The sequence below is a fragment of the Lissotriton helveticus genome, chromosome 8 (genome assembly GCF_964261635.1).
Source record: "Lissotriton helveticus chromosome 8, aLisHel1.1, whole genome shotgun sequence".
Taxonomy (NCBI): Eukaryota; Metazoa; Chordata; class Amphibia; order Caudata; family Salamandridae; genus Lissotriton; species Lissotriton helveticus.
In genome coordinates, this window is record NC_136069.1 from 958,324,349 (window position 1) to 958,349,497 (window position 25,149).

At 49.3% G+C, this 25,149-nt stretch overlaps 1 protein-coding gene across 1 annotated transcript in view; it reads left to right on the top strand.

Moving 5' to 3' along the window:
- ZBTB11 (zinc finger and BTB domain containing 11) overlaps positions 1–25,149 on the top strand; it is a 1,715,870-nt gene that overhangs the window by 793,226 nt on the left and 897,495 nt on the right. Inside the window, exon 6 of the mRNA XM_078657806.1 lies at positions 19,834–20,058. Coding sequence (XP_078513932.1) covers positions 19,834–20,058 — 225 coding nt within the window. The remainder of the gene's footprint in view (positions 1–19,833; positions 20,059–25,149) is intronic.

The window sequence follows — 25,149 nt, forward strand, 5'->3', positions numbered from 1 at the left end:
CTTGGTTTTATGTGAGATGAGGCTCTAGCATGAGCTGACCCTGTCTGCAGCTTTCGGAACCATGTCCTTATAGCTGTTCTATGATATAGCCATACCATATACTCTTAAGTGCATTATAATCCTCGCGGTTATTGCTAACTTTAGTTTGGCTTTATCAAAACATGTTGTGTAAGGTGTCATACACTTTGGAATACTACCCCCTTGCCAGTTCTGGCGACGGGGGTAGCATTCCACCCTTCTAGAGGGAGAAGACATGTTGTTCCTGTTAATCCCAGTTAAAGATAACCAGAGCCTCAGCATCACAAAATGGATGCTGCTGCCACAGACACAAGTCTGACCTCCTGCTGCTGGGAGTCCTTCCAGCAAAGGAGGCTTGGACAATAGGTTTCCTGTCTTGGGAGGTGCTAGCACCACCCCAGACAGGCCATAGTGTATTGGGGCAGGGAGGGCTGAATGAAATGAGACACTGCCTGGGGCACACAAGGTGTCCCATGCATAGCCCGGTTCAAACCAGTTGCTCGGGCACTCCAGCCCCAGCTCTGGCGCGAAACTGGGCAAAGGGAAAGGGGTGTAAGCACCCCCTTCTATGTCCCACCCATAGGAGGGACCAAGCAGGTAATCCAGCCCCTAAGATTAGTATAAAGGTAGGAGCTGAGTCTAGAGACTTTAGATTTTATCCTGAACTGAAACTTGAAACGAAACTCTGGACCTTTGAGGATCTACTTCACAGAAGACGACTGAAGAATCTCCCTTGTGGTCAAGGAGTGACCACCCTGTGCAAACAGGCACCATCTAGCGATCAGCTGTTTACTTTGTCGACGCTCCTGCCAGAGCACAGAGTCCGACAGGGAGCCAGACTTCCACACTTCTCTGACCCCAATCCACAGTCCCTGCAAAGCTGAGACCTGTGGAGGCGACAAGAGACGTGGGACCGGCCATCTTGAAAAGCCTGCTCTTTGCTACTTGTGCAGCTTCTGAGGCACCCTCGAAGTTGTGCATTGGGGATTGAGAAGCCCCAGCCCCGAGCATCACCTGCACCAAAGATCAGCCCTCCACACTCCACGAGTTCTGCGTGGGGCACTTCTGCATTTTCCTGCTTGACGCGTCTGTCCGGTTACTCGCCCGTTAGCTAGTGGCCTCTGTGACGACGTACCTTTGAATCTACACCGCCTGCCTGGTTGCTCCATGTGGGCCCCTGCTTCTCTGCAAAGGAGAAGCCCCATAGACCTTGCTGGTCTAATCTTAAGCGCATATTCGATTCCTGCGTGGGTTGCATTTGCCAAGGCCTGTTGACCTCATAAAGAGTTATAATAAATACATATATATATTTTATATATAACCTGTGTGGTGTCCTTTCATTTGGTATTCAAGGGGTTACATATGGTAAAACAGCTGGCTTCACATGCTCTCTGAAGTTTTAGCCTAAGACTACTTTGTCCATGCTACCACTAGGATAGCTGGTCTATAAGGTTGACTTTACAACCATCACCATAAGGGTTGCTTGGACTGATACAGGGTGCCCACTAGAATAGTGGACATCACATATCAGGCCAACTTCTCACAGCTGCATACTCAGCCCTGACCTGATCTAGGGCAGCAAGGTGCTTGCGTTCTACGCATATTTGACGCCAAGCGCGGGATGCGCCAGTACGTTGGTGCATATGTTCGAGCTCAGAATCTCTCTGAGGCAACTCCACCCGCTTGCGACTCCGTTTCTTATTTTGGGCTGATGATATGGCAATAAATACCCCTCTCAGGACCGCCTTTAGTGCCCCCCCCCATTGCGTCGCCAGAGTTGCATTGGGATTAGCGTTGAGTGTGAGGAACTCTGTAATGACTTTCTGGACCTGTTCGGTAACCGATGCATGGTGGGGCAGCGTATCTCGGAGGAGCCAGTGTTTGGGAGGTCGCGCTACAGGTGGCAATTGAAAGATGGCCAGAACCGGGGTATGGTCGGAGAGAGAGGCTGTCAGTATTTCGGCATTTAGCGCATGAGCTTAGAGTGAGGAAGAGCAGAGAAAATAGTCGAGCCTGGCGTATGTTTTGTGTGCTCCTGAATAAAAGGTGTAGCTGCGGGTGCGCAGGTGGAAGTGTCACCAAAGATCAGATAGCCCCATATCTTGGGGGTGGGCTCGTCCCGTGGATATGAGTACCCCGGCCTGGTGTGTTCTCTGGCAGGAGCGGTCTACGTCATTAGCGAAGACAATGTTAAGGTCTTCCCCCAACAGTAAACGTCAATCTGTGGATATGGCCGCTTCTCTAAGTGCTTGAAGGAGGAACCTGTTCTGTCCATCATTAGGTGCGTATATAGAACCCACTACGAACGCCACCCCACCCAGAGAGAACTGAAATGTAAGCAGTCGACCCTTTATTTCGGCTTCCTTCTGGAGAACCCTGCCCGCAAAGGAGCGGGAGACCAGAATGGCCACCCCTGCAGATTTTGATGCGGTAGAGGAAAACATCTGTGTCGGGAAAGCCCTGGATTTCAGTATGTGGTGGTCTCTGGGAAGGAGGTGCGTCTCTTGTAGGAGGCATATGTCTGCCTTGGATTACTCTAAAGCGTTACGGACCACTCTGCGCTTGATTGGTTTGTTCAATCCCCGCACATTAAGTGTGAGGACCCTAAGTGTGTCATGCGGCATCAGGGGGCGGTGATCGGGTCAAACTGCAATACATGGTGTGAGGACTGGTAGTGAATTGGTGTTGGCAGGGCAGCCTAGGAGCGCGGGGGCTAAAGAAATTCCAATGATCATTAAAGGGAGGTGGACGAGGGAACACACCACTAAAAAAAAAAAAAAAAAACAGTACAGTCAGAGGAGTAAACTCATCTACAACACAGGGAAAGGGAACAGGGAGAAAGGACAAGTTCCAAAAATAATGTCCGCCATCCTGGATTGTCCAGGAGGTCGTCAGAGCAGGGCTCGGGGTGTGACCAAAAGACGGTGTCCGGCTCCCCCCGCTGTTCTCCGAAAGGCAGAGAGTCCATTGCGATCAAAGAGAGTCCCGGTTAGTCACTCGGTCGTCTGGCTCTCCCCAGCCAGGGCCTCCGCCGCAGAAGCCAAAGCGTCTTGTTGGCCCTTCGCTATATCTGCAACATTTGGTTTCCGGGCTCGGTGGCGCCGGCCCTGGCTCCGCCACCCGGAGGGTGAGATCTCGGGTTCCGAGTTGGTGCTTCGTTGGTCATCTTCCTCGCTCGGAACTGCCAGGCCCAAGAGTTGGCAAGATTCAATGAGCAAGCGCATTTGGTGGAGCTTGTCGTTAAATCTAAATATGAGGCGGAATGGGTGGCCCCATGAGTACTGAATGCCTTGTTGCCTGAGATGCTCGATCACTGGGTGGAATTGTCGGCGGCGCTGCAAAGTGATCAAGGCTAAGTCTTGGTATAGCACCGCGGAATGGGCCTTTGTAGGAAATATGATGGAGAGATCTCGCCCTGGAGAGAATGTCTTCCTTAGTTTTAAAGCCTTGCACGCATACCAGGATGTCCGCTGGGGAAGCATTGGGTGTGCGCGGTGAACCCATGCGATGTGCCCTGTCCAGGACAATCTCTGTGTCGTCCGAAACCGCTAGGATGTGACGAACTAGACCCACTGTGAAGGCGAAGAGATTCTTGGTGTCGTCTGAGACTTTCACTCCTCTAATCCTGATGTTGTGTCTGCGCGACCTGTTCTCTAAAACCTTGAGATGTACTTGCCTATCCGGCTGCTGATCCTGCAGGCGGAGTATCTCCTGTTGGAGCATGGTGATTTCGGTCCCGGTGGTGACGCTTTTGTCCTCTAGTGTGACAACGCGTTCCCCCACGTCTTCGACGTATTTGCGAATCTCTTTTATTTCGGCTGTTAAGTCCGCTTTCACCGTTTGCAAATCAGTTCTAAGAGTGTTAAAGAGCGATTCCAAAAAAGTCTTTGTGATAGGCTCGTCGCCATTGCTAGAGGACTGCTGTGAGGCCGCCATTTTAGTGGAGGCAGACGCCAGGTTAGGGATACAGTGAGCTCTTCCAAAGATATATTTCAGGGGTTTTTGCTTCCTTGTTCTAGACGAGGACATACTCTTGTAGGTTCTGGGGTGCGATCTGTCCGGTGGATGCTCCACAGGCCGCAGGAGTGGCTAAGCCTCTTCCCCGGTGGCGTCGGGTCTAGTCGTCCCCTGCACTGCCAGGCCCGGCTCCGCGTGGTGTTAAATGGGGACCCGCCGTGTCTCACTTGGTCCAGGATACTGCTCAAAGCATGGGAGCGTGTCTGCTTATGGAAGCGCAATGGGGTGGTCGGAGGCAGCTCAATGTGGATGATCCTGTTAATGCATGGAGCCAACAGTGGCTGAGGCAGTCAGCAAGGGACCCCCTTGGTGTGTCAACGCTAGTCCCAGCTCCGGGCACCCGGCCAGAGGCGCGTTGCTGACTTGAAGCTACTGTTGTGCTGCAAGCCCCGGCGAAGGAGGATGCCACGCGGCCTTGGGAATCCCAGCGGGGCTTGTGGCTCTGCCGTGAAGAGGCTCAGCACCGTCTATGAGGTAGGCATGCGGCCGTCCCAATGTGTGAGGAGACGCTCACCGCGTGGAGCCGGCAACTTTTGCCAATACTGACAGGCGTCACAGGTGCACAGCACACCCAGGGGTCCTGGTACCGCTACCAGCCGCCCCTCTAAGGCAAAGGTCTTGTGGTCCACTCCATTGTGCGGTATGTGTTGCCTGGGCCCTCCTTGGGCCTAGCTCCCCAGGCGGCCGACCCCCACATGTAAATGTAAATGTAAATGTATTTCGATTTATATAGCGCACGAATCACCCAGGGGTCTCAAGGCGCTTGCTTAGGAAACCCGTCCTGGTATTCCCCTGTGAGATACCCCGGCAGGGTATTCACAAGGTGAAAGCCAGGCATCCCGCCGCGAGGGGCCGTAGTGGAGATTAAGCAAGCTATTGCCCAGAGTCGCAGAGTGTGACCCCGTGAGTCGAGTAGGCACCGGAGCGAGAATTGTCGAGTCCGTGGAATTTTTGTGCCCAAGACCCACACTCCTGCTTCCAAAGCAGGGAGACCCGTCTCACTAAGCACCTTGCTGAAGTATGGTGCCGGGGATGTAGTGGGGGCTCCTGCCCTCCGGTGGCCGTCCCAGCCTCGTGCCTAAGTCTTCTCGCTATGTGGAGGGTTCGCCTTGCCTGCTCCGGGCGGCGCCGGAAGGAGCTTCCTCACCGCCAGTCTCCTAACTGAGCCACCGATTTTTCCCCAATCGTGGGTGTTGTGTTCATAATACGTGTGTCCCTCATAGGACACCTTACCTGTGTGCTCGCCAGTGTCCCTGCGAGGACACCGTACCAGCAGTGAGGTCACCAGCTGATAACTGTCAGAAGCGACAGTTACCAGCTGATCGCCGAGCTGACTGCAGCTGCGCTCCACGCTTGAGGAGCATGCGTGTTGGCCTTTGAATAAAGGAGTTAATTATCTACTTCTTGTTTGCTATTCTTAACAAAACTGGCGACAAGGGGCCAACACGCAAGAACCCGCGGAGAAAGGAAAAAAATGCAGTCACCTGGAAAAAAAAAACTTTGCTGGCATAAAGGAAAATAAAAGAATTATTGAAAAAATCAAAGCGCGGAGTAAGCAGAGCGTAAAGCTGGGAAGAAAAACGGAAAAAAAAGTAAGTAAGAAAACAGCCGCTAATTCAAGCGTGTCAACTGGCGTGTCAGCTGATGCAGTGAGGCCGGTACAAAGGTAAAAGACTTTAATTGCGGCAAAAAAGTAACGTGAATGGACGAAAAACTGTGAATATGAGGGGATGTGTGTACAAGAGTAGAGCACAGTAGCCCAGAACTTGAGGAACATTTGCAACTGCCAAACCAACGGAAGGAAAAAACGGTTGACAGAAGGAACTGTCAGGAAGCAGCTGAGGTGTGCCAGAGCTGACAACACATCGTTGCGTCAATACGTAATCGACGTTGGCGGCCATTTTGAGGGAAGGTAATCTGGCAAAAGTACACAGCGGTCTAGCCTATTCAATGCAACCGGGAAGTGACAGCAAGGAAAATAAACGCGACGCTCCCAGTGCGCTTTTCAACAGAAACGGGAGAAGAAGCAGCGCGCTGGTTGTGGAAACGAAGAAATAACGGTAAATTAAAAAAATAGAAAGCATACTTAACTGCAGCTGTGTAAGCGACTTCATTAAGAGTATTATGAATAAGAACACGCTTTAGAGACTGAGTGTGCACCGATCTAGCAGCAGAAAAAAAAGGCAACATAGCGTAATAGTGCCAATAGACATGGAAGTACATTACCATAGTCACGCTTTTGAGACAAAGTGTATATCTATCTAGCAGCAGGAGGGAAAAAAAAAGGAAAATAGCATAGTAGTGTAAACAACTCAGAAGTACTTTACCTAAATCAAAACAACACATAAAAGAAAATGAGTGACTTAGCTACAGGATGTATATGGAATCTCTCATCCCCTGAGGCATTTCTGCTTGCTGGTAGTGTACCAGTTTTAAAGTGGGAAGAGTGGAGGGACTATTTCCTCAACTACATTTCCACAATTGAAGAAGATGCAGAATTGAAACCTGAAAAAAAGTACAAGATGTTAATGCACAACTTAGGTGCAGGAGGAATAAAGGTTTATAATTCCATAAACAAAAAAACAAGAGGTGGAAATGATGGTGATGTGTTCTCCAACGCAATTGATGACCTAAACGCATACTATAAACCTACAGTTTGTGTTGGGGTAGACAGATACAAATTTTTCCATAGGAAACAAGGGAAGGAGGAGACCATAGATGACTATGTATCTGCTCTTAAAGATCTAGCGATTAACTGTCGTTTTGGAGGACTACACGATGAACTAATAAGGGATCAAATAGTAATGCAAGGTTCAAACGAGAACATGCAAGATAATCTTTGGGCAAAGGGGGAGTACCCACTGCAGAACATAATAGATATAGCGAGGAAAGCGGAGCTTACTGGACGATGTGCCAAAGCTGTGTTAAAAGACGAAAAAATAAAGAAAGAATGTGATCAGGTCAGCAAAGTGTCCGATCAAAAGAGTTGGAAAGTCAGCAAGCAAACTGTAAGAAAGGAAGACAATATCCAACCAGAAAAAAGACAAGAGAAACGGGGGAAAGGATATTGTTACCGATGCCTAAGCACTGCACACATGGCATATGATTTTAGATGTCCCGCCCGTGAAGCAAAGTGCACATTCTGTGGACTAATTGGTCATTTCAACAAGGCATGTAATAGGAAGAAACCACAACATGTAAAAGCAGTGGTAGACGAAGAAGATGAGTTGGATGATGACACAGATGAAGACATCAACATGTACATCCTCAAAATAGACGATGAACAAGAACAAGTAAAGGAAACAGGAAAAGGAGCTAAGACAAGAAAACCGATGTGTACCATGACAATTGGTGGGGTGGAAATAAATATAGCTGCAGATTCAGGCTCACCTTACACCATCGTGAATGAAAAGGTATGGAAAGAAAAATTTAAGTAGGTGATCGGTGAGAGACTCAATAAACCGGACATAATTATCAAATCATTTGAGGAAAAAGCAATTGAAATATTAGGGTACAGGACTCTCAGGTTCATATTCAAGAGTAGGGAAGCTCAATGTAAACTCTATGTATCAAAGGTAGGACCATCTGTACTTGGATGGATGGACCAAGGAAGTCTAGGAATCAAGCTGGATCCTAACAGCCGTGAGCCAGTGCTTAGTACGACAGACGCATACGACTACGCAGAATCTCAAAGTAGAATGCCTACCAAGACCGACAATGACACTAAAACAAATGAAATGGATGAGTCACACATAGCAAATGTAAGGGAATGTTCCAGAAAAATAACAAGGGATGAATGGTTGGAAGAACAAAGACATAGAAATACCATCCATGCCTTGGGAAATGATTGGTATCGACGTAATTGGACCGGTGTCTGACGGGAATGATTTACAATATATAATGGTTATAATTGACCACTACACGAAATGGCCAGAAGTAAGGGTCAATAAAAAAGCTGATTCTCTGCACGTGGTCCAATTCTTGGAAGACACATTTACACGTGAGGGATTACCAAAAAGGTTAGTAAGTGGTAACGGGGTACAATTCACCTCAGACATATTCAAAGGATACATGAAGAAGCACCACATCGAACACATCATAACGTCAAAATACCACCCTGCGGGCAACGGAGCCGTAGAGAAATTTAACAGAGAACTTGAAGGTAATATTCTGATAGCCACTTCAGACCAACTGGACTGGAAGAGAGAAATAATGAAAACAGTGTGGGCTTACAGGATAACGCCGTGCGAGTCTACTGGCAACAGCCCATTTGAACTCATGCGCGGACGGACTCCACTTACAAAGGACAATGTGGGCTGGGTTAAGGCTGCCCGCAGGGTACACTGGTCTACAGTGTTGGTGAAAGAAAGACTAGCTCAAGCACAATCTAGGAGCAAGAGTTACGGCGACAAGAAACCTGGGTGCAGGGAGGTGGATATCAAAGCTGGAGATGTGGAGAAGGCAAGAAGAAGCAGACACGTCTGCAAGGGTCAAGAGAGATACACCAAACCTCTTACCGTTCGTGAAGGGTACTGCAATTCTGCACGCCTGAGTGATGGGAAAGCCTGGCGTTTCTCAGCATTGTCAGCTCGCAAACATCCCGGAAACGATACAGTGGGCAACACACTGTTTAAAACTACTGCAGTGCAATCCGGAACGCGGAAGGGTAGTACGGCAAGACAATACTTTTCTGACACTGAATCTGACATTGAACTTCCTGCAACCCTAGGGCAGAGAAGTGATAATGGTGAGCATGAAGGCACCCAAACAGAGGACTGTTTGGCCTCTTCATCCAGACCTGCAGGCGCAAGGTGCAGGCTACCTGCCATCCCGGTCTGTGACCTGGCGCAACCTATGGACAGAAGCAGGGCTGGTAGACTGTTGGGACCGCCAGCTAAACTTAATGACTATATATGTGGGTAGCGGAGCCTTATGCTCCCTTCCTGTTTTTGTTGGTTCCAGTTCTCCCCAAGGAAGGGGGATGTGTTGTGTTCATAATACGTGTGTCCCTCATAGGACACCTTACCTGTGTGCTCGCCAGTGTCCCTGCGAGGACACCGTACCAGCAGTGAGGTCACCAGCTGATAACTGTCAGAAGCGACAGTTACCAGCTGATCGCCGAGCTGACTGCAGCTGCGCTCCACGCTTGAGGAGCATGCGTGTTGGCCTTTGAATAAAGGAGTTAATTATCTACTTCTTGTTTGCTATTCTTAACAGTGGGCCTAAGGGCTAGTCACGGCCTCTATTCTAGCGTATCGTTATGTCGCCAGGCCTGGGTTGCTGTCACAGGTGCGGGGGCAGGGAAGCCTCACCTCCACATGGCCGACCACGGTGTAGTCGGCTGCGGCACCCGGGGAGCCCGGCCAACGCATCGCTGCCCTCAGACATCTTCTGCTCTTCGGTGCGGTGCGCCGGTTGCAGGGAGATGGTGCTCGGTTCCAGGCTTGTGGGTCAGGCCGCACTCGTCTCTGCTCGGCTCAACCTCTGGTATTCGGCCCCCGCCGTCACTTGTCTCGGGTATCGAGGGCTGCAGCGGCACAGGGAAGCCCTCCGGTGTCCCTGCCTTCTTGCACCCTTCTCCCCCCTCCCATTGTCCGTGATGCAATGCAATAGGTCTCGCCTAAATGCGAGTCCTATTGCATTGCAAATGCTTGTTTTTTCTTCTTCAGACTTTCACTTGTATTGCTCTTTGCTAGTAATAAAATAGCTCAGAGAGTTAATACAAGCCGCCGAGATGAGACAGCCTGCAGGGTTTACAGCCGAGTCAGGGAGTGCTTCCGGTCGGTGTGGAGTGCCGTCAGCTCTGACCCTTCTTGTACATGTTACAGTCCACTGCCTGCTTCCGGGCTGTGTGGATGGACAGTCACCTCTGCACTTGGTGCTTACCTTTTGGAAGTCCAGACCGTCTATGCTTCCTGTGTAGGTCACCTGTGCACTGCAGCCCATTCACCTCCTGCCTGTCACACACTTCCTTCCTCTGTAGCCCGAGGCTGCCTGCAATGTGCACTGCCAGTGTCCTCAAATCGGTCTTTGCCCCGTGCCTGCACCCATGCGCACCGTGGGACACGTACTCTCACATTCCTGGCTCTTGGCCCATCAATATTCTGTTTTGTTTTAATCTTATTAGCGCCAAGAAGACTACGGTTTCAGGTGCGCCAAACAAGCAGTGCTTAATTTGTGGTGGTGCTTTCCGGTGCTTAGCACTGGAACGTACTTCTCGGGGCTGGGTCTACACCGCAATAAGTGTGACAAAAAAATGATGAGTACACCTGTTCACAAGTCCCACACTCTCACTGTATCTTCCCGGTGAAGAGCTGAGCTTGAGCGGAGTGCCGATTTAAACCTATGCCATTTATTTAGTGTTGCCGGTCGGCGGGCCACTGATTAGGCTGATTTTGATCATGTGTGGCTGCGGCAGCAATGGCAGCAGCGTGTTTACGTACATATGTAACCTTTTGAAGATTTCTTGCTGCACGCCTACCCTATCATTAAGAGGCACCCACGGACGACGCACCAGCAGCAGTATCGTTTGAAGCAGCATGTTGTGTGCAGCAGCAGGCCTTAGGTAGGCATTTCTGCCATATCCAAATGGATGCAGATTTATAACAGTCTTTCTAGAATTCATAAAACGTTCAAGCAATATTTCTGTGAAGCTGCAAGAGCCACAGGACTCCTGGTGCCCTCCTGGACATTTTGTTGTAATTCGGGCTGAAATCATGGTTGAGCAGGGTTCAACTAGTCTCAGAGCCGAGAACCACATTGAGACACACTCCCCTGGGGCACTGGAAGTCCGGCACTATCATTTGAAGAGCAGTGTACTGTGCGCAGTGTGGAGCAGCAGGCCTCAGTTAGGCATTTCTGCCAATTTTACTGACAAGGGAAGGATGGTGTAAATTAATTAGGAGGACAGAGCAACAGTAAGTCCATTGCTTATTGCTGATAAGCAGTTCCAGATCCTCATGCCATTCCAGTCGGGCTTTAGCTCCTGGCCGCCAGACCTCCTGTGAGCATGCGTACAGTTTTGCTATAATGCCCTGAGGTGTTGTCTCCTGCAGCAAGTAAGCCAAAGCGGACAACTCCAGAGGATCTGTCAAGGCATTCCCCAGTAATTTCACCATTGTGTACCGGGCCCTGTAGTAGTGAAACTAAGCCAGGACAGTAGGCGTTTCACTCTGTGCTCATACCTTCTTCCAAAAAAGGCCCATACCTCTCAACGCTAGCCCTTGCAGTGTGCTCACCGCTGCTCTTTCATGACCTAGAGGGAACCACATGCACCACTCTAGCAGCACCTATGGATAGTAAAGTAGGGGCTCAGCCTGCACCTCAGCTAGTTTCTTCCATGAGGATTGGCTGGTGCACAGCAATTCAAAGGAGTTGTAACAACGCATTGGTTTATTGACCAGAATCTTAGGCAAAGTCAGAGTGAGAGCAGCATCACGTTCAAACCACAGGTGAGGTAGGCCACCAGGGCTGTGCAACCAATAATGAGCTAGCATACTTTGTGCACCTTTAAAGTAAGCCTCAAGATCCAGAGCATTCAGCCACCCATGGCATATGGCAGAGTAAGCGTGTCCCAGCTCACACATGGCTTTTCCCCGGCCCAAGTCAAACGCACCATCAAGGTACGGAAAGTACAGAATACCGTGCTGGGCAAAATAATCCAGATATTTGCAAATAAGAAGAAAAAAAACCAGCATCTTCATGATGGTGATGTGGCCACACAGCGACCAGGGCAAACAAATCCAATGTTCGACTGCCTCCGTGAGCCGCTATACCGACCTGCCATAATTGTCCAACAATGCCACTGCCAGGTCCGTATGGACCTGTATGCCCAGATACTGCACTGAGTCCGTTATCCACTCAGTACTGCACCGTTGTTATGGCCTCAGTAAGCGGGAATATAAGAGACTTATCGCAGTTAATACGTAAGCCAGAGTGTCCACCAAACAGTACGACCTCTTGAAGAACCTGGGACAAGATATGCTCTGGATTCTGTTCTAGAGAAGTGCATCGTGCTCATAATCAGACACAATTAGATTGTGGTGCGGGAAACGAATTCCCTGATGCGCATGATATTTGCTCAGTGCGCAAGCCAGCAGCTACCAATGCATACAATAGTGGTGACAGAGGGCAGCCCTGCCTGGTGCCCCTTGTGATAACCATAGGACCAAAAACTATCTCATTGAGCAGGGACATGAGCAGTCTGCCTGGTATAGAGCACCTGGACCAGGTTCAGAAACCATCACCTACCCCTACCCGCTGGAACAGAAAGGGTATAAACCCCCCACTCGACTGATTCAAACGCTTTTTCAGCATCTAGAAACACAAAAGTACCACATACATTTTAATCGATACAAGAGATCATGCCCGTAGAGGGTCCTAAGGTTCTATATCATAGACCAAGCAGGTATAAATCTGGCTCGCTCCAGGCCACTGATGCCTGGGAGTAAATGCACCAAGCGGTTAGCCAAGATTTTTTAGCAAATATGTTCATGCAGGTGTTCAATAGACACAGTGGTTTATAGGATGAGCAACAGTCTACCGGCGTGCCTTGCTTCAGCAAAGTGACCAGCAAGGCCTCGCGCATCATAGGGGGCATGCTTCCCTCCTTCACCATTTCTTCATAAAAGGTGGCGAAGTGCGGGACAAGTTTATCCTGATAGGCCTTATAAAAGGCCATTGTCAGCTCATCCGACCCGACACTTTACTACCCGGCATATCCTTCAACGCTGCTGCTATCTCTGTGAAGCGGTGCCATAAGACGCTTCCTATGCACCACCGTCAGCCACTTCATAGCGATGTGGGCAAGGTAGTCCACCATGGCCCACTCATCGTGCAATAAACACAACGTATTTAAAGCCGTATAGTAACGGCGAAAACAATCCATCACCTGCTCTGTTGAATAATTGGCTACACCTTGCTCATTCTTGATTGCCAGCATACCTTGTCTTCATGTTGCAGCCGCACAAGCACCATCAATGTGGCACTAGCAGGCTCGCCTTATACCCTCTCAGTAACATACTTCCCCCCAAATGAGTGCCACTTTGTTGTACTCCTCTAATCGGGCCCTGATGTCTCCCAACAGACTCTGCTCGGCCGACTCTCTATACACCTGTTCTAAACCTGCCAGTTCTGTCTCTAGGCACAAAGTCGACCCTGAATTGACCAACGTGTTTTGATATGGTAAGCCCCCGGGCATAGGCCTTGAAGGCCTACTATACCGTAGAAAACTTCTCCACAGAACCAGTGATAGTGTTAAAATAGTCAGCATCCGCCTGCTTGTGCTCCTCTCAGAATACAGCGTCCAGAAGAAAGTACTACAGCACCACCAGGAGGCTGTGGACTATCCAACTCCAAGGCCAGCAACACTGGTGAGTGGTCTGAATATGTACTCGGCAAGTGCTCACCTTGCCGGACACGAGGCACCAGGCTCCGGGACATTATCCAGTAACCTATCCGCATGTGGGGGATCTATGCCGATAAACAGCCAGCAGATCACACTGTTGAGCAATAGCATTGAGGGCACGGGCTGCAGCATAATTGCTCTGTACCCCAGGGGTGATCCCTATCAGGACACAAAACGCAATTAAAATCACCTCACCATCTCTGGGGTAGATTGCCACATTCAGCAAGCTTAGCCGCAGGGCTTGATAAGACTGCGGCTTGTCATAGTTGGGACCATAAACCCCCACTAGTAGCGCAACCAAATTATCCTTGTGACAGCGCACTACCACAAATCGTCCACCTGGATCTACACACACACTTCCTCAATCTTAATGCCTAAATCCAGCTGAACCCAAATCAGTACATACTAGGCCTGCGCAGTGAAGCTCATGCGTCGCTGTGTAGGTAGCCCACTTCCGGGGACCAGGTCTGTTTCCTGCAGTATGGCAACATCTATGCTAGGGTGTTGTAAGTAGGCTACCACTTTGCGTACCTTCCTGCAGTCATTCAGCCCCCTAACATTCTATGTGAGTATGTTCAACAGCAGTGGACTCTTAGTATCCACACCGTCAGCAGTCGTGCCATTAGCCATCGCCATGCCTTACAAACTTCATAAATCAAGCATGTTGCGATTGTCACACTGCAGTCAGCACGTGCCAGTGGGCAGTTATAGGTTGTGTTGAGCCCAATCCACCCCCACTGTGCTCCTCAGCAAACAACAAAGCAGTGTAGTCATCACCCCATACCCACTGGACAAAACCCCAGTATAAACAGTATGGAGCACACATGGGGACAGATGTTTCCTTACTGAACTCCCCCGCAACACCAAGGCACAGGGGGCCACAGTCAAGCATAGTGTGCTCAAAAACATCAATTGCAAATATCAGTTACTGGAAACTCCTGCCACCACTACTTGTTCACCTGCAGGACACTAGTCTGACACCCAGGGCCCACTCAGCACCAGGAAAGCAACAAGTTACAGATTCAAACAACAGAGATTAACAATCATTTCGACACAGGGTAAACCGCAACAGGATATCTGCACTCCAGGGCCACTATCTCCAGCACCCATGGCAACAAGCAAACTCACGCCAACATTGTTATAGTGCAGGAGGGACTGACAGATCAATGTAGGACTATTAGGTCATAGAACAAACACTCATAACAAAAACAGAAGGTATTAAAGGTACTAGTCCTACTCCTCTAAGTCCTCCAATGCCACCAGCTCTCCCTCCTCCGATAGCAGCATTTGCCACTGAGCCCCGTGTCGCTGCGTGCTGCTTCAAGAACTGTTACAACTGTTTAGGGCCACTGAAGATTTGGCCTTCCCAACCACCAACACCCACAGACGAGCAAGGAAGAGCTTAGCATATTCCAGATTCAGTTCCTGTAACTTGCGCTTAGCCCGAATAACCTACCTCAGCGCCTCCTGGACCTATTGCGTGAAATCTCGAAAACTGGAATATTCAGCACCCTTGTGGTGGAGCACTTGGAGCTCCGTGGTTTCAAACATACAATCCGGAGATTGTTTCGGTGTGATTGAGCTTCCAAATCCTCTGCTTTAGCCTTAAAGAATGAGAGCACCTTCTCCATCTGTTTCTGGGAAGCAGAGTCAGTAATCTGTTCATTCTCGACTTCCAATACTCGCCTCTCCACCATTTCAAGATGTTGTGCATGCTTTTTCAGGTGCTTCGACATCCAATTAATCCGGAAGTAACAGTGCATCAATTTTGAGGTTGATTTTAGTGAGGCAGTGCTGCATAGCTGTAAAAATTTGCCCCAGCCTGCTACCCATCTCCAGCTCTGCAGCATCCTGACCAGCCTTTAGCATTGCTGTGCCCTCCTCACGAGGCTTGGGGGTCTTCCCAAGCTCAAATTAAAGTTTGGGTTTCATTTTATCTGTTTTTCCCATTGTTTACTGCTGCCCTCCTACTCTGGGCTGCATCAAGAGATACCACCAGCAGCACTGTTGACACAATAAACTGATCAATGTCAATTAAGAGGCAAACTGTCCTGTAGCGTGCCCCTCGTCGTGGTCTATACACAGGCAACATGTCAGGCCAAGTGCATCTCATTCGTTCTTTATTCGGTTTTTGTCATGAATACAAAACCATAAAAGCAGTGTCACAAATAAAAATAAAAATAAAAAAAACATTTCACAATTAATATTAAAAAGGTGTACAATCCAATACATTATCATTTCAAAGATACGACGTGGGGAGACTCGTCACCATTTCATAGTTACTTAAGAATTCGAGTTTGAGAATTCAGATTAATCAGTGAAGCCAAATGCGAGAAGTTGGCCTGGTATATGATGTCCACAGTTCTGTGGGCACCTTGTATCAGTCCAAACAATCCCTTATGGTGGTGGTTGTAAAGTCAACCTTATAGACAAGCTATCCTAGGGGTAGCATGGACTAAGCAGCCTTAAAGGCTTAACTCAAGAGGGCATGTGAAGCCAGCTGTTTTACCATATGCAATCCTGTAATATCAAATGAAAGGACACCACACAAGTTATATATTATAAAAATATATGTATTTATTCTCAGAATAATCCCCACTACTCTTTATGAGCAATTAAGCACAAGCGTTTAAACAAAAGCACAATATAACATATGAAAGTTGCACAATTATGGATGAGGCCGGTGGCCACTCAAACCATATATCAAAAAGTGGTATAAAAATCACTAATCGATCAGTGGTAAGGCCTAGGGCCTTGGGAATCGCTTGGACTACGAGGGTCTAACAATAGTTAGGACGGGAGTAGCCCGCGGGATTCGGGTGCAGTGCCTAAAGCACACGCATGCACCAATGCAAAGTCAATGGTGCGTAAAAGTTATCGAGTTACAGTTTTAAGAGTCTTCCGACTGGACTAGAAGGACAAAACTTTAGACTTAGACACTAGAGGTGTAAACCACTACAGGAGCACCTGCGTTCAAGAGTTACCTCACCCACAGGAAGTAGGTGCACAGGTGCAAAGATGTGTCGGGTTTCGTCACGCAGTTCTATGGTGCCTGAAGATGAAGATGCTGCAGGCGTCCAGAAGAGAAGTGTCCGGTGTGATCCAAGGGTGGTTCGAAGATGTTGAGTACCTGAAAGCAGAGGGGACAGAGTCTGGGTCACTAGCCAGTGACCAGGAAGGAACCAGGCGATGTCGGGCACAATCAGGTTGATGTCGTGAAGCTTGTCTCCGCTGTCACGTGGACTCTGGGGCACCGAGGATGTCCAGGAGTGGATCACGAGCTGTCCCACGAAGGCTCTCGCTGTCGGCGGTGTCGGATTGGAGTCAACAAGCCTTGGCAAAGGCAACCCACGCAGGATTCAAAGATCGCTTCTTGACCGGACCAGGAAGGTCAGATCGGGTGCTCCTTTTCAGGGGAGTGAGGGCCAGTCTGGAGCAACCAGACTAGCAGAGCAGATTCAAAGGTTCGTCGGTACACGGGCCGCTAGCCAACGGCAAGCGACCGGACCAACGCGTCGAGCAGGAAAATGCAAAAGGGTCCCACGCAGCACTCGAAGAGTGTGGAGGGGTGAGCTTCGGTGCAAAAGCTGCTCGGGCTGGAGCTTCTCAAACTCCAATGCACAGCTTCGAGGGAGCCTCGGATGCTGCACGGTCAGCGCTTCGTAGTTTTTCCAAGATGGCCGGCCCCACGCTTCAGGTCGCCTCCACAGGTCTCCGCTCTGCATAGACTGTGGATCGGGCTGTTGGAAGGCAGGAACGCTGGCTCTTGTCGATCTCTGTCGCTCGAGTTCCAGCGGGAACTGCAACAAAGCAAACGTCGAGGTGCTGGATGGTGCCTGTTTGCACAGGGTGGTCACTCCTTGACCACAAGGGAGATTCTTCAGTCTTCTACGTCGAGTAGGATGTCAAAGGGTCCAGAGTTTCGTTTCATAAGTTTCAGTCAGGATAATCTGATGTGCACTGGCACAGCTCCTACCTTTATTCCAAATCAAGGGGCTGGATTACCTGCTAGGTCCCTCCTATGGGTGAGACCCAGGAAGGGGGTGGTTACACCCCTTCCCTTTGTCCAGTTTCGCGCCACAGCGGGGGCTGGAGTGCCCCAGAACCGGTTTGACTGGATTTTGAATGGGACACCTTGTCTGCCCCAGGCAGTTTCTAGTTTCTTTCAACCCTCCCTGCTCCAATCCACTATTTCCTGTCTAGGATGGTGTAGCACCTCCCTGTGACAGGAAACCCTTTGTCCAGGCCTCCCCTGCCAGGTTTCGGTCAGCAGCAGGAGGTCAGACTTGTGTCTGGGCAGCAGCATCTATTTTGTGATGCTGAGGCTTTGGTTAGGATTAACCGCGTTTTAAGTAAAGTAACATGTGCTCTCCCTCTAGAAGTGTGGAATGCTACCCCCATCGCCAGAACTGGCGAGGGGGTAGTATTCCAAAGTGTATGACACCTTACACGACATGTTTTGATAAAGCCAAACCAAAGTTAGCATTACCCGCGAGTGTGAGAAGTTGGCCTGGTATATGATGTTCACATTCTAGTGAGCACCTCGCACCAGTCCAAACAACCCTTATGGTGATGGTTGTAAAGTCAACCTTATAGACCAGCTATCCTAGTATTAGCATGGACAAAGCAGTCTTAGGCTAAAACTTCAGGGAGCATGTGAAGCCAATTGTTTTACCAATAACAACCCCTTGAATATCAAATGAAAGGACACCACACAAGGTATATAACAAATATATATTTATTTATTACTAACACAACGCCTTTGCACTCTTTATGAGGTCAGAGTTCGAGATACAGTACAATAAGCATACTATAAGTTGCACAAATTCAATTCTGCCCTAGGGGCCTCACGAACCATATACTAAAGAAGTGGTATAAGAACCACTTCAGGAAAGGTGAGTCGGCCTAGGGCCTAGGAAATCGCTGGGGCTACACTGATGAACCAAAGGACTGGAAGTAGGAGACCCACAGGATGCGTGTGCAGTGTTTAAACACACACGCGTGTTACCATAGAAAGTCAATGGGAACGTAAAAGTCACAAAGTAGTTGATTTAGGACACTTCCGGATGGACTCCGGGAAAATCCAGTTAAACTAGGACACCTGGATAGTTGTTACCCACGGGAGCACCGGAGTACTCGTTACCTCACCCAGGGAAGCCGGGTGCATAGGTGTGAAGTCGTGTCGGGTTTCGTTGTCGAATCCTATGGAGAGCCGCAAGAAGATGCTGCAGGCGACCAGGAGGAAGATGTCCGGGTGGATCGAAGAAGTGAAGAACCTGAAAGCAGAGGGGACAGAGTCTGGGTCACTAGCCAGTGACCAGGAAGGAACCAGGCGATGTTGAGATGCAATCAGGTGATGTCGTGAAGCTTGTCTCTGCAGCCACATGGACCAGGAGGCATCGACGACGACCAGGATCTCACTGTTGGCGGTGTCGGCATGCGGATTGGAGTCAAAAAGCCTTGGCAAAGGCAACCCCCGTCAGTTTGGATGGCCAGCCAGGGGTGGCATAATGCATGCTGCAGCCCCTGGTAGGCCTTGGATGCACCTATGCCCTGGGTACCTATGGTACACTATACAGGGGCTCACAAGGTGACCCAATACCAATTGGATATGTACCTAAAGTACATGGTATGAATTTAGAGAGAGAACAGCTGGGCTGTGGGTCTGATTAGCAGGCCCACAGCCACACTAGAGTCGAAAAACCAGTGGATCAGAGCAAAAAGTGGGGGTGACCATAGGAAGCAGACCCTACTCTCCTACAAACCTTATGTATGAGACATCCCAGTTTGAACATTCCTCAACAGGAAGCTAGTTTTAAGCTGGGAGAATGGAAGCTATGTGATCCAGTTTTTGGAGGAGGTAGCATGGGCTGTAGCTTTCAGTGTATTTAGAGTAGATTGTAGAACGTCCACCAGAATTGCTCTTCCAAAGTCTAGTTTAGACACAATCAACACGTACACTGCAGATGTGAGTTGGTTTGATGTCAGAGAAGGTTACATTTTCCTTAAGAGGTGGAAGTTTGTTCTCTTTCAGTGAGATGCATATGGGATAGAGATTCTTTAAAAAGTGGATGTTGGTTCTGGAAGGAGTTTAAAGTCAAAAATGTTTTTTTATTTAGGGGAAAACAGTTTCAATTTTGCCTTTTTGGACTGTGTTTAAGATAGTAAAGCTTTTGTTTTTTTACCGAAGACAATGACAAATAAAAAAAAATGTTTTCATGTTTTTTCTATTAATAAAAGACTGGGTATGTCTGCAAGCATTCTATATAGAACAGGAAAAAGTCAGTTAAGACATAAAAGCTCTACTAACAAATGCTCTTCTGCACCATGTAAATTTAAGACACTGTAATGCTGATATTTCTTACAAACCCAGAATAACTTTTGTTTTTCAGCTGTGTAAGAAGGGGTTCCAATACAGAGCTTCTTTACGAGCTCACCTCATTCGGCATTCGCAAAGAAGTGAAGAGCATGCATCTGTAGCTCATTCAAGAAACAATACAAAAAGTCAAACAAAGCGTGAATTTATTTGCGATGTCTGTGGAAGAACACTGCCAAAGCTTTATTCTCTAAAGATACATATGCTCAAACACACCGGAGTCAAGCCACATGCATGCAAGGTAACAAAAAATGAAGTTGAATTTTCTGTTTCATTAAGCTTGAATTATACTCTGTAGAGGTTATTCTGATGGATAATCCTTACTGCACATGCCTCACTATATAAATATCCTACAGGCTTCAGTTTGGATCTGGAAATCTTTTCTTCCAGCAAGAACTTCATCACGCAGCCATGCCGCTTCAGCTGTGACTCTGCCCACCCAGTATGTGACGACATAGGAATACATAATGTCCTAACCGCTAAGCTGGTGTTATTTTCTCTTGCTCCACTCTTCATCCGCATGTGTCAGAAGCTTTGCTCGCTTACAGCAACTTGGTCAAATGACTTCTCCTATGGTTATGGGATATAAGACATTCTACGGGTGCCATAAGATATGCTATTTATGGTGATTACTGGGATGTTGGGTTTTTAGGTATGGTCAGGAAGGTTGGCGCTCAGACTGGTATGCGTTTCTGTGTTGCATATGCTGTCGGTATAATTGGTGCCACCAGGTCGGGGGAACTACCCATTAACCCCCGTTGTTTTGTGAGTCAGTAACCCACAACAGTTTGATAGGCACAGTCCTGGGCACACGTGGTGGGGATACTAAGAAGTTGCATTAGTCTCTAATGGTTAAAATATTCTGAGGTCAACACCAGTGTGTTCTTGAGAGATGTTTAATGAGAAAAAATCATATGGAATCAAGCAATCAGCCGACACGTGTTTCGTCACGACTCAAAGGCTTGTGACTCTTTAGGGCTGGGGAGGATACAAAACATGGGATGAGGGGAGTCTGGAAAACACATTGTTGGTTATCCCTAGTAAGACAAACTTAGGTTCTATAGCAAGCTCTGTCTCCAACACTTTACTCAACGCTCCTAGTATCTGTGTCCAGTAAGTGTGAATAATAGGGCACTCCCATATGATATGATAGAAGTCCCCCTGTGAGTGTCTGCATCTAAGGGTTTTCTGGGTTTTGTTCCTTTCGTGGCCAGGGCAGAGGCACCCTGGCACGTTCTTTCCACAAGCCTGTGCCAGAACCAGCCTCAGCGCGGCTGTGGTTGCGGCTTCTGCATGGGCGGGTCTGCGAATCAGCGTGCACTCAGTCCACCTCCACCCCCGCTGCTCCTACCTCCAAACCTTCCTAGTCCGAGCTCCGTGGAGCACTCCACGCCGGTGGGTGGCAGGATCCGCCACCACCTCCCCCACTGGCGCGATATCACGTCGGACAAGTGGGTGGTGCAGATAATCCGCCAGGGTTACTCCCTTCCCTTTCAGTCCTCCCCTCCAGCCAAGCCACCTCGGTGCCACCGCATGTCGGGGGATCATTTGGTTCTTCTCCAACAGGAAGCCACTGTCCTCATGGCCAAGGGGGCCATTGAGTGTGTTCCTGGGCAGGAAGTAGGTAGTGGTTGTTATTCCCATTATTTTCTGGTCCCCAAGAAGGACAAGGGGACCTGCGCCCCATCTTGGACCTCCGGGACGTCAATCACTTCCTCCGGAAGGAAAAGTTCAAGATGCTGACTCTGGCTCAGGTCCTGGCTGCCATGGACCCTGGCGACTGGATGGTAGCCTTGGACTTGCAGGATGCTTATTTTCACATCCCCGTCCTGCTGGCCCACCGGCACTACCTGCGGTTCACGGTAGGCCAGGAGCATTTTTCAGTTAGCCGTGCTCCCCTTCGGCCTTACCAGTGCCACTCTGGTGTTCACAAAGGTGATGGCAGTGGTCGGGGCTCATCTGTGCAGGTCAGGGGTGTCAGTCTTCCCCTACCTTGTCGACTGGCTGTTAAAGGCGGGCTCGCCCCAGGCAGTCTCAACCACCTCCAGACTACGGCAGACCTTCTGCATCTGCTGGGGTTCTCCATCAACATGCCAAAGTCTCACCTGAGTCCCTCTCAGAAGCTCCCCTTCATTGGAGCGGTTCTGTATTCAACGCTGTTTTGGGCTTATCCTCCTGAGCAGCGAGTCTGGGATATTCAGGCTTAGATTCCGATCTTTCGGCCTCTATCCTGGGTTTCAGTCAGATTACCCTCCAGCTCCTGGGCCTGATGGCCTCCTGTATCCTGCTAGTGCAACATGCCAGATGGCATATGCAGGCTCTGCAGTTGGACCTGAAGTTCCAGTGGGCACAGCATCAGGGCAACCTGTCCGATCATGTCCAGATCTCGGAGGGCACTGCTCAACAATTGCAGTGGTGGCTCACGAATCGAGATTGGGTCAGTGGCAGATCCCTCTCCCTTCTCCAACCGGAGCACACTGTGGTGACGGATGCATCCCTCCTTGGATAGGGAGGCCACTTGGGAGTGGAGAAGATCAGAGGCCTCTGGTCTCCTGCGGAGCCCTGGCTCTATATCAACCTTTTGGAGCTAAGGGCGATCCTACTTGCACTGAAGGCATTCCTTCCCTCTGTCCGTGGAAGTGTGGTGCAGGTGTTCATGGACAACACCACCGCCATGTGGTATTGCAACACACAGGGCGGGTGGGGTCCTGGACCCTTTTGTCAAGAGGCCCTGCGTCTCTGGACATGGCTGGAACATCAAGGCATTACCTTGGTGGTTCAACACCTGACAGGTTCTCTGAACGCCAGGGCGGACAAACTCAGCCGCTGGTGCATGATGAATCACGAATGGCGTCTGAACTCCGACGTGGCGCAAGGTTTCTTTCTGCAGTGGAGAGAACCTTGGTTAGATCTATTCGCCACCTAAGAGAATTTCCAAGGCGGCGCTCACTCGGCGACGCTTTTCGTCGCGAGTGGAGCTGCGGTCTATTTTACGCCTTTCTGCCTATACCACTTCTGCCCAGAGTGCTGAAGAAGATCAGGCGCGACCGGGCCCAAGTTTCCTTGTGGCTCTGGATTGGGCCTGAAGATACTGGTATCTCGAGCTACTCAGCATGGCGGTCGATTCCCCGATCCGTCTGCCTCTTTGGGAGGATCTTCTGTCACAGAAGCAGGAGACGGTCCTGCACCCGAACCTGCCCAGCCTCCACCTCCATGCGTGGAGATTGAGCGGCAACAGTTGACAGCTTTCGATCTTCCTCCCGAAGTCTGTGATGTTATTCTGGCAGCCAGGCGTCCCTCCACTAAAACTGTATTTGCCTGCAGGTGGAACACATTTGTTGCATGGTGCACAGCAAAGGCTGTGGATCCCCTTTCTGCCCCTCTTTCAGAGGTCTTTCTGTTCCTTCTATCTTTGGCCCATCAGGGCTCTGCTCTGGGCAGTATCAAAGGTTATGTTTCGGCCATCTCTGCCTTTCCAGATCAGCCTTCTCTTTTTGTGTCCCTTGGTTGTTAACCGTTTCCTCAAAGATATTACGCATAAGTTTCCACATGTGCCTTTCATAATGCCTCAGTGGCACTTGAATCTTGTCTTGACCTATCTGATGTGCGCTCCCTTTGAGCAACTTCATAACTGTCCCTTACATCTTCAAGCTCTAAAGACGGCTTTCCTGGTCACTATCACCTCTGCCAGAACGGTGAGTGAGCTCCAGGTTCTCTCTTCTAAACCTCCTTTCCTCTCTGTTCATCCGGACAAGGTGGGTCTGAGGACCCGTCCTCCTTTCTTGCCTAAGGTTGTCACACCCTTTCACATCGGGCAGACCATCACTTTGCCCACCTTCTTTCCACCTCCGCATCCCTCTAGGGAGGAGGAGAGGCCCCACCGTCTGAACCCAAAATGGGCGCTCGCTTTCTACCTGCAGCGTACACAACAGTTCCTGGTGGATGACCAGCTCTTTGTTGGATATGTGGGTGCCAAAAAAGGTCGAGCCGTGCACAAGCGGACCATCTCCCGGTGGATCGTTCTGTTCATCAAAGCCTGTTACTCCTTGGCTAAGAAGAAGCCTCCTCTGGGGCTGCGTTTCCATTCCACCAGGGCGACAGCAGCCACTACTGCCTTGGGACGCGGCGTTTCCTTGCAGGACATTTGTCAGGCAGCTACGTGGGACTCGCTGCACACATTTACTAAGCACTACTGCCTTGACAGTCCGGTCTGGAGAGGCGGCTTCTTTGGCCGTTCTGTGCTCTGTGACTTTCTGGTGTAATCTTGTTCGCAAACCCCCCACCGGAGTTGATATTGCTGGAGTTTCTGTTCTAACGTAAGGAATCTATCAGAAAATTGTCTCTTTCAGATGCACGAGTTACTACTTGTGTAACAATATATCTGTAAAAGATGTTTGTTTGTGATAGATTCCTTACCATCCCACCCATCCTCCCCATTCTGCTAACTGATTACTAGGGTTAAGGTCATCCCTTTCAGGGCCCTAGTTTTATGCACCAATGGTCAGCATTGCTCTGCGTTCCTGACGCGGAAAATCTTGTACAGAATTGATGTCAGTGTGCATGGGTGGTGCCTAAGTAGTCTCCGTGATGTCATCTCGGTGCTTGCGACGCCAGTGATGGACGCGGAGCCGCAGGAAGCCACCTAATGACGTGCAGGGGTACTGCTAAGCAAAACTTTCCGGATCCATTCTGACGCCTAGGGATATTCTAAGGTAAGGAATCTATCACTAACTAATGTCTCTTACAGATATATCGTTACACAAGTAGTAACTTGTGCATCAATGCTTCTTGAGCTCGCTTTGCCTTTCTAGTAACATATTTAGCTACAAATAACTCACTTGGGTCATATGTTTTTTTTTATTTTTATTTTTTATTTTTTATTCAAACAAACAAAATAACAAAATTCACAAGGCAAGAGATACAGTAGTACATGATCATGATTTCAGGTAGGCAGAGCTCCAACTTACAGTACATATAGTGCAATCAATATTCATGGGGGGGAGAGGAGCAGCAAGGAAACAAGCAATAATACGTCAATGTCGGGAATAGGAATGTCAGTTAGGGGGACAGAGGAGCATCAGCAGATGAATCATGTGGTGGAGTACATATATTCCCACGATATGCGTTCCATTGCGACCATATCCTGCCCCATTTCCTGGGCCTGCACCGTGACAAATATACAGTCTTCTCCCGAAACATGCACCAGTCCATGTTCTCCTTCCAGTTTGATACGGTAGGTGACCTGTGGGAGCCCCAAAGCTGAGCGATATCTCTCTTCGCAACCAAATTGCCAAGGGTCGCCCAATTTAGCTGCGCCTTGTTATAATCGTTA